Raw genomic sequence first — 16,791 nt, 5'->3', positions numbered from 1 at the left:
GGACTGATGTTGCCTGTCCCTGACTTAGAATCTGTTTCTATCAGTTTTAATGACAAAATAAAGGCATAGAACCAGCTTATTTGTATTGCACTGACAACATAGTTTTATATAATTAGTTTAATAATAAGGTTAATTAAAGGTTAATTAAGGTTAATAAAAACTATAAAAAGAAATCTTAAGATAAATACTTATGAATGTACAACATTTTTAGCTGCAAATGATAACTTTTGTGACCTATATTTGTGACCTATAACATCTTAAGTCATCTTAAGATCTCATGGATGTGGCTGTTGTGGTTCTTGGTCATAATGGCACCAGCTGCTGCAGTAAATGAGGCATATTCAAACAACTCTGACGCAGTTTTTTTTTACATTTATCCGCACATTGCCCCCCGTGCACAGCTGTCCTAAAGGTGGCAGTGACGCTGGAGCTTGGGCCCATCATCGCTGCTAGCAGCTATATTTACAATGTTGTTTCTTCCTTGGTTAGGTTCACTTTCACAAGGCAACATTTTTCATTTCAGACTGAGTGCACCTGTTTGTGTTCTGGGATTCCGCTCATAGTGGTCATCCATCAAGATGGATTAACAATTTAGCTCCACAAACTAGCTGTTGTGGTTGCACATGCATAAATGTATATTAGTCTGGATTAGCGCTCTGAATGATAAATTACATTTAATTTAATTAAGTGACTACAGTGGCTAAACCTTAAGTTTATCAAGCGACGAGAATACTTTTTGTGTGCAAAAAACAACAAAAATAACGACTTTATTCAACTATTCATTTTCTTCTGTGTGGGCCTCTGAGTGAGTTCACGTAGTGTAACAGCGCAGCGCTTCTGGGTTGTACGTCAGAACGTAGGCTCACTACGTCCAATAGGTCAGATTGCTTTCTCACCATACGCAAACTGCTCCAGAGTTTGTTTTCCATTAGACCAAGACCCCCTCGTTCAGGCGTTCTCAGACTGATTATTTCACTCCGGATCTGAGCGTGATTACTCTGTTCATTTATGTCTAAGCAAATCAAAATGAGAGAGAAAATACACCAGGTTCCGAAACAAATGCTCCAAATGAGGAAGGTGAGAAAATGCCTAAAAAATAACAACTTTTTTTAAACTTTTTTTTTTTTTATCCAAGTTTATTTTAAACTATTCTCCAAATTAATATTAATAATCTCCACAATTATCTGTTAACTGAATCTGAGCAAATTTTTTGGAAACGTATTGTGTAATCTGTATACCTGTGTGAGTATATAAAGCTTAATATATGATGTAATCAATAGTGGACAAATCTATTGTCCTTGATGTTGTTTTAAACTGATTTGCTAAATGAGTCTATACTAATAGTTGTGTGAACTGGATTAGATAGCAGTAATCATAGTTTGGAGAAATGTGTAATATCAGCACAAGAAAAAGATTGATGTCATTCATTCAAGGGGAACATCTTTTTTAAATGTAGATGTTACCAACATGTTCCTGGAGACACATATGTACTGAGATGTACTGTATAATCATATAAATTCACATTATTTTATAATAATAACAACACTAAGTTTAACAGTCAGTGTTGAAAAACTCTACAAATCTATTGAAAATAAGTTTAGTTAAATGAAAAGAAAAGTAGGTAAATGAGCTGTCAAAAGAAAGCAAGAGATCTGGTTAAACCACAAACAAATAATGAGGAAAAAGCTGAAACTTGACATGGGGATGGAAGTAAGAACATGATGGAGAAAGACTAGGAAGAGGATGGAGATGGATGGAGTGAAGACAGCTGACTAATATCCTAATGCCGTTATTCAGCTCACTTAGTCTTGGCAAACAACCTATTAATTTCCCAAGTGAGTGGTCTTCCTGCCTGGCTGATCAGCACTGATGGCCATAACAGATGCTAAGACTATTCGCCTCATTAATTGTAAACCCATCTAATTAGGTCATCAAAGACGTTGTTAGGACTGCTAATACAGTGCCCGGTAAAAAGTAACGCACATCATCCACTGGAGGTATTATCACCGCTAATGAATGTAGAATAAGTGCTAGTGAGAATCTTCTCAGTACTGGTTAAGTTTAATTCCTTTCAACTACGACACCTAATGGAAGTGAATTCTGCATTAACTAGGTAATATGAGAGTGTGAGAAATAGAGGAAATCACCTTAAAAAGCTGGACCCATCGTTTCTGTTGAGCTTGGATGCGCTGCTGTACTTGGCTGTTGGTTTTCACCCCGACACTACGGAACGCAGCTACATACTCCTCTTTGTGCTCTGTCTTAGTCTCAGGATAGGCCAGCTTAATGATTCCCAGACACGCGTCCCGCAAACACCGAGATAATGTCACCAACTCTGACAGAGAGAAGGGCATCATCGACGACTGGCTCTGACCTGCTCGAGCAATGAAAAAACATTTAGGAGTGTAATAGTATTAACAAGACCACAATAAAAAGAAGGCAAAAAAGAACAAAATTACCTGATCTGTTAAATACTTCAATATATTTCTATACAGTTATTAGTACATTTCTGGAGAAATAGGTATTATTACCATCTACTGAGCTGCCAAAAAACTCGCTGTCATGCACAGAGATGAGTGAATGACTGAAGAGTGAACTGAAGAGATAGAAGAGAGGTATGATCCTGTTGGAGTCCTCCGGAGACATTGGAGAACCTCGGGACATCACCTGCAACAAGGGAACCATAGAGCTACACAAAAGAGACAGAGAATAAAGAGAAAAGAAAAATGGATTTGTTAATATTATATTCAAGAAATATGCATTAGAAAAGAACACTGTGGAAAACTCACCCTGTGATCATTTTAGTCTTCATAGATGTGATTAAAAACCAGAGGTGTCTAAGAAAACGAGCATTGAAGGCTAAACTGTACAAAAGCCTAAAGAAAAGGACAAAAACACAGAATAAAGATTTTTAGACAAAAGTACACCAGCTAAGAAGCTATCACTAAACATTATGTAGTCTAGGCTATATACACACACAATACCATTACTAAACAATTCACCAACACTTTAAGTCAAAGGTGCTACAGGAACTATGCTCATCTCTAAATGTTCAAATAACCACATCTCCTGCCCATAAAACCTGAACTTCCCAAATTTCCAGCTGGACTCATAAAGTAGAAAAAATATAAACAACCCAGTGAGCTGGAATTTCTAGTCTTTGTATGTGACCACAGGAAAGATTAAATGAGCCATTAAGCTTTATTTAGGTGAGGCACCTTCCATTAGTAAACTAGCAGTCTGCTTCAGGGTCGTAAACAGACCAGTGGTTCCTGTGGGGGCTCCATTTAAGTTAATGACGGCCAGAGAGACAATGTAGCACGGCTACAATTGCCTGACCGTAGAAACAGTGCTGCCATCACAAATTAGATACTGTGCTTAGGCCACCCAAATCATTAAACCTAACAGCCGTCACACCGGGGTGTGAGAATCACTGTGGTGGTTACTGCATGCTTGTTTTGTGTCAAGGGGTGAAAGAATAAATAAAGCATAACTGCAAGTAATTAAGGGAGAAAATAAGATTAAAGTTGGGGTAAGGTTAGGTAAGAATGTATACGTGCACCTTAGACACACACACACAAAGCACTAGTCTCCAATATGGTATATGTAAGGTGGCACTTCTACAATAAAATATCAAAACAACTACAGAACTCTCACTGAGAAAAGGATGCAACTCTAGAACAAGCTGGGAGCCTTAGAGTAATTGGTCCAAAATGTTTTATTAAATCCATCAATGCTGGGAAATAAGTAGACCAAATGTTTAAAAAAGTGAAACTGACACACAAAGCAAAATGCTATCCGGTCTTTTTCTAAATAAAATAAATAAATAAATACAGTGCCCTCCACAATTATTGAACCCCCTGGTAAATATGATCAAAATTGGCTGTAAAAAATAAATCTGCATCGATTATCCTTGTGATCTTTCATTCAAAAAATGTGCAAAATTCTAACCTTTCATTGAAGTAAAAGAATTGAAAGTGGGGGGAAATCACATTATGAAATAAATGTTTTTCTCCAAAACATGTTGGCCACAATTATTGAAACCCCTAGAATTTTTTACGAGTAAAATATCTCTGAAGTATATTCCCATTAATATTTACCTTTTTTAGTACACCAGGGTGACTAGGAACATGAAACTGTCCAGCTATGACTTCGTGTTTCACAGAAGTTTAAATATGAGGAAACACAAAGGCCAAATCCCCTTAATCATCCATCACAATGAGTAAAACCACAGAATATAGTTCTGATGCGTAGCAAAAGATTGTTGAGCATCACAAACTAGAAAGCGGCTGTAAGACAATAGCTAAAGATTTGAAAATCCCCATTTTGACCATCAGGGCAATAATTAAGAAGTTATAACCAACTAAAGATGTTATGAATCTGCCAGGAAAAGGACGTGTGTCTATACTGTCTTAATGCACGGCGAGTATGAAAGTTTGACTGGCCAAAGACTCTCCAAGGATCACAGATGGAGAATTGCAGAGATTAGTTGAGTCTTAGGGTCAGAAAGCCTAAAAAAAAAAATTATCAAACAACCCCTACATCCCCACATGTTGTTTGGGAGGGTTTAAAAAAAAACCTCCTCGCTCATCCAAAAACAAATTCCAGCAAATTTAATTGTCAGACACGACTGGATCTTCAAACAACACAGGGTTCTGTGGTCAGATGAGACTAAAACAGAGCTTTTTGGCAGCAAACACACTAGATGGGTTTGGTGAACACAAGGATAAAAAGTACCCCATGTGTACAATTTAATATACCATTGGATCTTTAATGTTGTGGGCATATTTTTCTGCTGGAGGTCCTGGACTTCTTGTTCAGATACATGGCATTGTGGATTCTATCAAATATCAACAGATAAAAAATCTAAACCTGACGCCTTCTGCTAGAAATCTTATAATATGCCGTGGTTGGATCTTCCATCAGGACAACGATCCAAAACAAACATCAAAATCAAAACAAAAATTTGTTGTGGAGCACAAAATGAAGCTTCTGCCATGACCGTCTCAGTCCCCTGACCTGATGAGTGGGCTGAACTGAAGAGGAGAAGCACCAACATGGATCTGGGAATCTGAAGGATCTGGAGAGATTCTGTATGGAGGAATGGTCTCTGATCTCTTGTCAGTTATTCTCCAAACTCATCAGGCATTATAGAAGAAGACTCAGAGCTGTTATCTTGGCAAAAGGAGATTGCAAAAAGTATTTAATAAAAGGGTTTCAATAATTGTGGCCAACGTGTTTTGGAGAAAAACATTTATTTCATAATGTGATTTCCCCCCACTTTCAATTCTTTTACTTCAATGAAAGGTTAGAATTTTTCACATTTTTTGAATGAAAGATCACAAGGATAATCGTTGCAGATTTATTTTTTACAGCCAATTTTGATCATATTTACCAGGGGGTTCAATAATTGTGGAGGGCACTGTATATCAGTTGATGATTAATTCAATCAAGGACCAAATACAGTAAAGTAAGTTTACAAATTAAGCAGTTATCTCAGCATCACAGGTTCAAGGGAAATTAGGCGAGAACAATAAATTAAACGTTTTATTATTATTTATTGCTTACATGCTTCACAGAGCATGCACTGTAATTGACTGTAAAAAATTACTGTAATTTTAACAGTAAGACTGAAAAACCCTGTTAATTCGTTAACAGCAAGTTCCCGTACTAAATGGACATAAAAATAACAAATTTATCTTATAATTTACAGCGAAATCAACTGTAAACTGACATTCCTAGAATTCCGTGTGTGACACTTCACATTTGATGGCTTTTAAATGTAATAATTATGTTTCTTCTTAGTTTTTATCTCATCAGTTACATTAGGGTTTTATGTTACATCTTATGTTATTTAAAGAGTGTTTATTGCATTATTTTAGTGTTGTGTGTTACCATGATGGTGTTTTGTGTTTGTGTGAATGACACTGTATGTAGCTTCTATATATTAGCATTTAGCTCAGCTTGTGGAAAAGCCACTTGCGATGAACAATGATTCATCATGTGGTTTTCTCTTCACCACCAGTGTTATTATGGTGGATGTCAGTAAATGTAAAAAGAACAAGACAGATTTTAGTAGCATCGCATGACTGTTGGATTTACCGGTTCATTTTTTCTTCTTCTAAATTACAGTTTTAAATTGTAAAATTTACTGGTTGTTCTGTAAATATGTTTGAAGTTTACAGAATTATTCTGGGAAAACAGATTTTTTCTTTTTTTTTTTAACAGTGTGTTTGCCTGAAAAGTGAACAAAGCTATATGGCCTTACTGGACATCACACAAAAACCCAATTTCACTGACTTTAGGGGGTTTAAAAAACAAATAAAAAATAGGTCTGCCAGCTACTACATATTTAAGTAAGATATGCAAGAATAATGAAGTTGCACTTGGAAATCTTGTATCTATTATTAACACGAATAATGAGACTTTTTTTCTTTAATTCATCTTTCTGTTCCTAATCATTATTTAAAAACGCTATGAAGATGATTTTAAATTGTCAAAATAAATACAGCAGGCTTAACATTAATGAGACCTTTCCATGAACAGGAACCAAGCACTCTATTTACACTAACAGTTTTTGATACTTTAATGACCTGTTTAGAGTAAAATACAGCCATACTCTTCACTTTAAAATATGATAATGTTCAAAAGGCAACCAAGTTTGCACGCGCACTGGGTGCTTCTTTAAAGGTTGTAAATCAGGGACAGCTATTATACCTCTTGTAAAACTATCCCATCCACTCCTGCAAGAATTAATCTTCCTAGGCCAGCTAATTATTTTGTACAGATATCCGATAATGATAAAGTAGTGAAGGCAGGATTTATGATAAAAGCCTTCTCTTCTCGACGGAGCAGTAAAATATAAAAATACCACCAAAAAAATATTCAGGGAAAAAAGGATGAGTAAAGAATATGAAAGAAAACAATGGAAATAAGCGGTTTATGTCATGTATGAAAGTAATTGGAACAGGCAAAACCTGTTAAAGACGTCAGAGGAGCAAGATTGAGAAGGAAGTCTAAAGGGTCATCCAGAAACTTGAGTGTTGAGTCAAATGAGGATGCATGTTAGATTTTTTTTTCATATATTTTTGATTACTCTATATTTCCATAGAACAATTAATAATATTAAATAGCATTTAAAAGATCATTTTACTTTGTTTAAAATGCCATATGCAGTAATTTTTGCATATGAAAGCATCATTTTAATTAGACAATAATGTGCAAAATGATTAAATGTGTTAAACAGCCTAAACATGAAATCTATTTATCCAGAAGTTAAAGTCCCCCTGTAGTCAATCATTTTGTACCTTAAAACTCATCTTTGATCACCAAAATGTCATATTTAAATGTTTTTTATTCATGCCTTAAAGTAGCTTTAATGTAACTCTACACCCTTGCTTTATTTAGTTTACACGGAACCATAAATATGCAAATGAGCCCCGCCTCCACTGGCTCATACAGACTCGTCTACAAGACGATGTGTCAGAATGGTAATGCGTTTTATGGATCGCTCTTTACAACATCGGACACATAACTGTAATTAATATGATTAGCCTTTTGCTTGACTACGTTATCAAACAGCTAATAATGTGTTGCTAATGTTACACAAACCATGTTCCCGTTCGTCACCTCAGAGTCAGACAGCTGCTTTCTAAAAATCAGCATCCTTGGAAACACTTTGAACAACTTAGAACATCAGTGGAGAAAGCCGTATAGTTCATCATAACATCGTAATATACATCAAATACATAATTCACCCGCTATACTGATAAATCTACCTGATTTTTCATATCAACAGAAAAATATACTGGGAAAACCTGGCTTCTCTTGAGACTCCCCTGCTTCAGAGCATAGTTAATGATATGCTAAAGCCTGCCCACACATTGACGTGATTGGTTACAACAAGGTAGTTTGTGACATAAGAAATTGTCTTTTTTTCACTACAGTTTTAAGGAGAAAATACTCTGCACATGGTTTGTCTTAAAGCATATTAAAAAACAGCACATAGAAATATAAACAACATAAAAAAAATATGTTCACCACAGAGGGTCTTTAAACCATGTTAATTTAAACATTGCAAATATTAACAAAAGAAAATGTGAAAATGTAAAAATAAAAATAGAAAAAAAGAAGTGACATTTTTTTCAGCATATGCAATATGGATCATTAAAAAAAATTATAAGATATGAAAGGCTTGTGAATGCTGCCTCCTTTAAGGAGTAGTTCACTTTAAAATGAAAATTACCTCATGATTTACTCCATCCTAGGTGTATATGGCATTCTTCTTTCAGACAAATACAATTGGAGTTATATTAATAAACACCCTGACGCTTCCAAGCTTGATAATAGCAGTGGATTGCAACCATCAGTTTGAAGCTCGAAAAAGTTAATCCATCCATCATAAAAGAACTCCACACGGCTCTGGGGGGTTAATGAAGCAAAGCGATGAATTTGAGTATGAAAAATATTCATATTTAAAACTTTATAAAGTAAAATAAATAGCTTCTGGCCAAACGAACATACGGATTCCACTTAAGTGTAAAGCACAACTTATGCGAGTAATGCGACGTACTGCTGATATTTACACTACTTCTGACGTCACAAGTTGCGTAACAAGTAGACTGCGAATGGCCATTTGGCCGGAAGCTATTTATTTTTATTTATATAGTTTTAAATATGAATATTTCTCATACACAAACTCATCGTTTTGCTTCAGAAGACCTTTATTAACCCCCCGGAGCCATGTGGAGTTCTTTTATGATGGATGGATTCACTTTTTCGAGCTTCAAACTGATGGTTGCAATCCACTGCAGGGGGTGTTTATTAATATAACTCCGACTGTATTCATCAGAAAGAAAAAAAGTCATATTATACACCTAGGATGGCTTGAGGATGAGTAAATCATGGTGCAATTTTCATTTTAAAGTGAACTACTCCTTTAATTGTGAAGACTGTTTTCTGACAAGATTTTAATACCAATACTGAGAACATAAAAGGTATAGGCCTTGGTTCTTATAGTTTAATACACTACGGGAAATGATTTAGCGAGATTAAACACATGGCATGTGTTGAGGTTCTGATTAGCTGATTGACACTGGCTTTACCAATCAAATATGTCCCTCTCCCTCATTAAACTAGACCTTCTTCTCTTCCCTGTCTTTCATACCACCTCTCTCCATCACTTTATTTCTTTCTCAAGTTCTTTCTGCTGAAATCCTGTTCTCATTTTGTCAATATAGCAGAACCAGAAGTAGAAAAAAGCAAAGGTAATTGAGAGAAGAGCTCATTAAACTAATTGATGAGTGACAGCAACTAAAACTGCCCTGGTAATAGAAAAAACACAGCAAGATGAGACTTAACCGTCTGACTGCTTCATTAGAGATTTTACTGTTTTCTGTTTTTAAAAACCAGCAGAAAAACAGAGGCAAAGATAAAAAAAAAGAAAAAACGCTCACAGACTTGAGGACAGTTTGATGTTTGGGAATCTTTTATATACTACAATAAAAGTGCATCCCAATCCTATCCGACTCCGATCTATAGCACTTTCTTGACTGCATCTCTGTTTATCAATTAGAGAGGTAAAGCATGATTAACTTATCTTGCAATAAGAGTGTGATAGAGCACAAGTGTGCACTGTGCAGTACATCTAGTTCTATTGGTTATCCTTAATGTTGTGTTGCACAAAATGCTAGGTGATTCATTTTGTTTGCATGCGTGTATGTGATCTGACCTGACTCTGGGCACCATCATACGGTGCTGCACCATCAACGTGTGACAGATGGAAGCCATCATGGTGAAGATGTCTTCACTTGCAGAGTCTCTCCACACTAATGTTAGCAGAGCATTAGTCTGCTGCTTGGTGTCCAACTTCTGTACACATTCCTCTGTTATGTAATACACAGAAATCCAACTGCCATCCTTTTGGGGAAAAAACAGCATTATATCCACCCGTTGTATGCTTCTCTCTGAATATTTTCTTCTGTGCAAAGATTTGGATAAGAGATAATGTGTGTACCTGTGCAGCAAGAGGCTGTACAGTCATTTCTTCCTCATCTTCTGAATCACTGTTGATGTCAGCTCTCCTGTTGCACTCCGTCACTGGCAACAATGGCAACAGAGTCTGTAGAGCGTTTAAGTACAACAGCAACCCTTCCTCTGAGAGTGAACCTATACAAATAAAACAGACAAAATACTCAAACCTGATTCCCTAAATATACTCTCAAAAATATCTAATAAAGAATTGCAAATCGATTTCTAAAGGAGTCACCTTTTAAGCACACGTTATACTAGTCATGCAGTGCAGTTTTATCTTTCTTACACACTCTACTTACCCAGTCCTGATTCTCCAACTGACAGCACAAAGTAAAAGAGCCAAGGAGCCTGAGCTCTGGCCTGGGCAGAGGAGGCTATGGTGGCCTGAAGTGACCAAAGGAAGTTCTGAAATGGGAAAGCTAGTTTTGGGTCTGCCAAAGCTGGCACAAAGAAATGATAGATTTGTTCAGTGAAAGGAGCTGAGATGAACTCCTCAGTGAAGGCTGTAAAAACAAACTGCCTGTGAATGAGAAGAGAAAATATTGTGAATTTAATACTCTATTGACTAAAATGTACTGTAACTGTAGCTAATGTTTTAGCCTGCAGTAAGTACTTCAACTTTCATATTTTCTAAATAATCACAATATAGATCCACTTCAATACTAACATACATTTACACACACTTTTGGCCATTTGTGTATCTATGAGACAAAAAACCCTCAATCTCTTGTCAGGAGACCTTATATTAGCAGGACTTTGTTAGTTACCATATTTAGGGTGTACTCACACTAGGCACAGTTGCCTTGTAAAGTGCCCTGGCGCGATTGTCAAACCAGGCCCGTTATAAACCTAAATATTTACATTAATTGAAAAGTGTACTGTCCAAGTAATAATAGATGTTTGCTGTCTGTAATATTGTAATGATGACAGTAGCACACACAAAAGTAGAAGCTGTTTCCGTGCTCAGACACGGTTAGCAATCACACTGCATATGTACCGCTCCCGAGCCCGACTGAACCGTGCTCTGGCCCACCTCTTCCAAGCGGGCCATGGATGGTTAAGCAAACAGCGCCTGGGCACGGTACGAAGCGATCACACTAGTCAAACGAACCAGACTTTGGGGGTCAAACATGCTCGGGTACAGTTCAGATCGCCTAGTGTGACTACACCCTTACATAAATACCAGTCAAAAGTTTGGAAACATTACTATTTTTTATCTTTTTGAAAGAAGTCTTTTATGCTCATCAAGCCTGCATTTATTTGATCAAAAATACAGCAAAAACAACTTAAAAGAATGGTTTTTAATATACTTTAAAATATAATTTATTTCTGTGATGGTAAAGCTGAATTTTTGGCATCATTATTCCAATCTTCAGTGTCACATGATCCTTCAGAAATCATTCTAATGTGCTGATTATTATCATTGCTGGAAACGGTTCTGCTGCTTAATATTTTTTTTTTACTTGTGATACTTTTTTCAGGATTCTTTGATGAATAAAAAGTTTAAAAAAGAACAGCAATTGTTTAAAATAGAAATATGTTTGTTATATCTGTTAAAATAGAAATTATTTGATCAAATAAATGCAGGCTTGGTGAGCATAAGAGATTTCTTTCAAAAACATTAAAAATGGTAATTTCCAAACTTTTGACCAGTACTGCACAGAATACATATTTTTCCAAAGTAACAGTACAGTAATTAAGCAATTCTAAAGAATGTATTTTGCATTTGCTCTACAGTCAAAGTTGTTCAAATAGAAGTGGCACCTCCACAATTAGTCTACCCACACTGAAAAGAAATATAAGGTGACTATGTACACTATTGTTCACAGGTTTGTGGTCAGTAAGATTTTTTATGTCTTTGAAAGATGTCTCTTATGCTAACCAAGGCTGCATTTGTGTGATCAAAAATACAGTAAAAATAGTAATTATAATATTGTTATAACCCTTTTTTATTTTCATTCATTTTAAACTGTAATTTATTCATGTGATGCAAAGCTGAATTTTCAGCATCATTACTCCAGACTTCAGTGACACATGATCCTTCAGAAATCATTCTAATATGCTGATTTGTTGCTCAAGAAACATCTTATTATTGTCCATGTTTTTAAGGATTCTTTGATAAACAAAGTTCAAAAGAACAGCATTTGAATCCACTGTAACATTATAAATGTCTTTGCTGTCACTTGATCAATTTAATACATCCTTGCTATTCATTTCTTTTAAATCTTACAGACCCTAAACTTTTGAATGGTAGTGTACATTATTAACCCTAAAAATGTAACAGGAAAGAACAGATAAAAAAAAAAGTGTCAATGTTCATTTCAATCAAAAGGTGATAACTCGAAACAACATCTGGCTGGTTTGTCTAGATACGTTCCTCTGTGTATGTGAATGTGTGTGTGTGTGTGTGTGTGTGTGTGTGTGTGTGTGTGTGTGTGTGTGTGTGTGTGTGAGAGAGAGAGAGAGAGAGAGAGAGAGAGAGAGAGAGAGAAGAGAGAGGACAAACACAGGACTGTATGCACAAGCTTATACTCTCGCGCTCTTGTCGTTCTTCAGAGAGAAAAGAAAAGAAAACAGCACTGTTCGTCTCTCAGAGTGTTAGAATGGAGGGTAAATGTTGTGTAAACATTACATGTTGAGTCAATGAGTCTGTCTGGATTTTACTACTCTCTGTAAACAAAGCAGTGAGGGAATTACTGTCCATTGGTCCTCTGGAAGGATAAAGCTAACTGTCTGCAATAAGGGCAACCTTTTACTGGGTGGGACCCGTGCACCACACATACACCAAAACAAAGACATTCCTCGAACAGCTTAAATCAAATGCTCTCCAAAATATATATAGTGTAAAGGCTGTGAATAATTTGAACTAGTCAGATTTCTTTACAGTATGAACGTATGTAAGTGTGTACCTGGTATCTGGGGGGCAGGAACTGTATGTAAAGTGCAGAGGCTTGAGTGTGTGTTCCAGTAGCGTTTGTGCCAGCGGAATGGAAGGGGAATCACTGTATTCTAGACTCGATGGCAACTTGTGATTCACTAAAACATACAGAGATCTGTAGTATCCTAAAAGACAGAAAGACATTTAAAATAATATGATTAAAGCAGATTCAAACTTTTGCTAAATTAAAAAGAGAATTCTGTGTACAGTCTCTAACTAAATATATTCATCTATTGCCTCAAAGTATGATTAAGACAAATCAAACATAGGGCAAAACTATGTACCTTTCTGTACCATATAGCGCAAAATTTGCTCAATAAGTGCAGTGACATAGTTTTCATCCTGTAAAAAGGGCAAGTAGGTTCTCTCAGATGAAAACACCTCCAGCATCCGCATCGGGACTGTCACATTCAGACTGTTATCTTCACGTGCTTGCAATAACCTTTGACAGACAGAGAAAATGCTTAGCGACCAACCAACAAGCAGATCTAAAGATTTTTACTATGCCAGAATTTTTTATTTTTAGGGATGCTCCAACAGAAAACAGTATCTAAGGAACATCTTATTTTGTACCTGCAACAGTGTCCCAGCATCCTCTTGATCTGAAACAGGCAGCTCTGTCTTTCTGGCCCTGTCAGCAGCTTGACGAACTGAGCATGATGCTTTACCAAACTCTGACACATCCAGATCTACAACAGTTAAGACATTAACATCCTTAAATGAACATAAATCCAATGAAGGTTCTTGGATTCATTAAAGACAATGACACCATAGAACAAAGCTGTCCAACTTCTTTTTATTTTTCATCAATTCACATTAAAAAGGCAATTAACAAAAACAAAACGTCATTGAACCTCATATGATAACAAAAGCTTTTTAAACCGGCAACGCAGATCATATTTTTGGTTCTTACCATTCGGTTTCTGTCTTCACTTTGTCTGTAAAAAAAGAGAAGCTGGCGAACAAGTTGGCTGAGTATGGCACTGTCTGTAAGTTGAGGGCCAGAGCCTGACTGGCACTGACACACACAGTGGTCAAAGCAGCCCCTTTGAATGGCATACTATATGAAACAGAGAGAAAATTCAGGAATTTAACAATCTGTCTATCAACTACAAGAACGGGTTCAAAGAAACCCATCCACACTTGTAGAGTTTAAAGTGATTCCACATACTTGCTGTTTTCGGTCTTGGTATCCCCTTATGTATGACTGAATGATGATTGAATTTTTTAGTCTTTTCCTCTCATCCTGTGCAAAATATAAAGATAAGTAAATAATCTTCTATTTGTTCATAACTGCAAGATTCACATTCTTATATCTGGCTCTAATCTAAAAAATAGATACACATCATGGGAATTTTGTGATACACCAAAAGGTATTTGGACACTCAAGAAACACTTAAAAATGTATGAATGTCATTTCATTAGATAACAAAAGTCAAACCATGCTTTTCTCAGAACTAACATAACGTTTTTGGTCCTATTTTCACAATAAAATGCTTTAAACATCTGTCAAATACCCTAATGGCGGATACTCACCTCTCTTTTTCTTCTTTCTTCCTGTGTTCGATGAAGAAGAGATGCTTTTTCCTCCTAAACAAAAAAAAATGCGTTAGACATATCAATATGGAACAACAATTACCAGATTTGTGTTGTCCATATGTGGAATTTTTTTACATTAGTTTAGAATTAGCAAAAAAATATTCACATTCACAAATATACAAAATGGTCAGTTTCCAAGTAATAATCATTGTAGACAAATGTCAAATGTTGTGATGTCTATCACAAGGAAAACTTACTTTTCTGCTAGCACCCCCAAGGGACACCTTGGGTGTTCTCCTGAAATCTCCCTCAAAACTGAACATGGTTACACTTTTCCCATTGAGCAGCAATCAATACAAGTATCCTGTGTGCAGTGCAACAAAGTGCAGTCTGATCCGGCAAGACAGAGAAAACAAAAAATTAGGAGATTGGAGTCTAGTCAATGAACTAATCATAACGGAAACATTATCTCATAACAGAATTTATGTTTGCTTGTAACAATAAGCACCGGTAAAGATGCTGCTTAAACATATACCACTGTGAAATAAAGCAGGCTGTTATGATGAAGATATTTAAAGCAACTTTATCCTTGTGATAGATAACTGAGGAGGTGCAGAAGGTTACAGTGGGCGTGAATGGAAATTGTCACCCCGCTTTCAGCAGGTGTGATGATCAACACTAAATACTAGAGCTGTATAACACCAGCGTATCTCCAATCAGAAATGTCACAACATGACCGCTGAAATATTATTTCAAATTTATATGCACATTATTGTACATGCGTACAAATATCTGTGTTCAACAATTGCCCTGCAATGCACCCTCATTTGAGCGAAACATGTTCAAGAAAAGGGTTGTTTCATAAGGAGACAAACACATTTGTTATGACTCAAGCCAGGCTAACGTTAGTTGGCTTGCTAACATAAAGAACCAGTAAAGAATCACTATACCAGACGTTCATCATAATTTACGAACGTGTTCTTTGAAGTTTTAAATACAAATGAGCATTCGCGCTGTGAAAGACACATAGTTCTGGTATTTTCTTCAGTCGGATCCAATGAACTTCTCTGTTAGCCTCTTGGCTAAAGGTTCTTTGACTAGCTAGCTAATGACTCAGCAGCAGGTCAATTGTCTTTCACCTCGACAATTCCCAATCTCCCAGAAAATGTACACGTATAACTGTATGTTATTTGGGGTCTGTCACCACTTAACGAGAATTAAGACAGTATTTTGGAAACATAAATGCTCTGATATGTTATTTCAGCTTGACAGAAACTTCAGTCATATGTCGCTCTGACCGCTTCTTAAGTCACCTAGTGATTTCAGTGAGGTTTTAGAGCTTTTTCTACTGATGAGTCGTGTTAGTAAATGAAATGCGAATTGTTTACCTGGTTTTATTGAATGATCAGCCGAACCATACAGTTCAGCTACTGGAAATCAAAGAAAACAAAACCGAAATCGTTGCTCCTGCTCTACTAAACAAACACAACACAGAGAAACGCCCGCCCACTCAATAGCACGGTGGAATGTGGTTGGACAACACAACACAGGCTACCAAACGATTGGTTAAAAACGAGGTCAATCACGTGAAAAATGTCACAATTACTTCCTGGATGAATCTCAGTAATAAAAGGAAACCAGTTGCGGACGGTGAAAGTGATCTCCGATACGTTGAACTGGATCGTGTTTATATGAGATATTCTTAAAAAAGTATTATAAAAATACCTTTCTTTATTGGTTTCTTTGTAAGTGATGTAAATAATGAATTGGCAAACACATAGCAACCAAAACAAAAAGCAACCATTTACATAAAGTTTTGAAACATTAAAATGCATAGTACCTGCACCCAAAATGTCTAACTCTTTACTTACTTACTTACTTACTTACTTCTTTCTTCTGTGGAACAGAGAAGATGTTTTGTTGTTGTTGTTGTTGTCCCTCTTCAACATTCTTTCAAATATATTTTATGTTCCACAGAAAAGAAAGAAAGTCATGTATTATTTGGAATGAGTGTGAGTATATTATGACATAATTCAAATTTTATGGAGAAGAACTAACTTTGAAGCCAACAAACTTACTTTACTTAAAAATACTCATCGGCACTTCACACACATCCCCCTAAATATTGCAGAATAGGTCTCACACTCATTGCTTGGCATCTGATTCTTGTTGGACAGCAGTAGCAAGACAGGAAACCACTCAGTTTCTCATATATGTTATAGAGGGATTTATGAGTTATTGATTGATCATATCCTGCCTTTTAGACCTGAAAAGGGTATAAC

The 16,791-nt window shown here is 36.2% G+C and overlaps 1 protein-coding gene across 1 annotated transcript in view; it reads right to left on the bottom strand.

The window, feature by feature from the left end:
* Positions 1 to 16,019, bottom strand: part of ube3c (ubiquitin protein ligase E3C) — a 35,591-nt gene extending 19,572 nt beyond the window's left edge. The window contains exons 1-14 of the mRNA XM_082150527.1: positions 15,898 to 16,019; positions 14,767 to 14,899; positions 14,507 to 14,560; positions 14,142 to 14,216; positions 13,884 to 14,030; positions 13,544 to 13,659; positions 13,255 to 13,412; positions 12,942 to 13,095; positions 10,332 to 10,552; positions 10,016 to 10,167; positions 9,731 to 9,918; positions 2,790 to 2,876; positions 2,532 to 2,689; positions 2,148 to 2,374 (exon numbers count right to left, since the gene is read on the bottom strand). Coding sequence (XP_082006653.1) covers positions 2,148 to 2,374; positions 2,532 to 2,689; positions 2,790 to 2,876; positions 9,731 to 9,918; positions 10,016 to 10,167; positions 10,332 to 10,552; positions 12,942 to 13,095; positions 13,255 to 13,412; positions 13,544 to 13,659; positions 13,884 to 14,030; positions 14,142 to 14,216; positions 14,507 to 14,560; positions 14,767 to 14,832 — 1,803 coding nt within the window. The 5' untranslated portion in view covers positions 14,833 to 14,899; positions 15,898 to 16,019. The remainder of the gene's footprint in view (positions 1 to 2,147; positions 2,375 to 2,531; positions 2,690 to 2,789; positions 2,877 to 9,730; positions 9,919 to 10,015; positions 10,168 to 10,331; positions 10,553 to 12,941; positions 13,096 to 13,254; positions 13,413 to 13,543; positions 13,660 to 13,883; positions 14,031 to 14,141; positions 14,217 to 14,506; positions 14,561 to 14,766; positions 14,900 to 15,897) is intronic.
* Between the last annotated feature and the right edge of the window lie 772 nt (positions 16,020 to 16,791).

The sequence above is a fragment of the Leuciscus leuciscus genome (assembly GCF_965113295.1).
Source record: "Leuciscus leuciscus genome assembly, chromosome: 2".
Taxonomy (NCBI): domain Eukaryota; kingdom Metazoa; phylum Chordata; class Actinopteri; order Cypriniformes; family Leuciscidae; genus Leuciscus; species Leuciscus leuciscus.
This window is presented reverse-complemented; position numbering and strand designations above follow the sequence as displayed.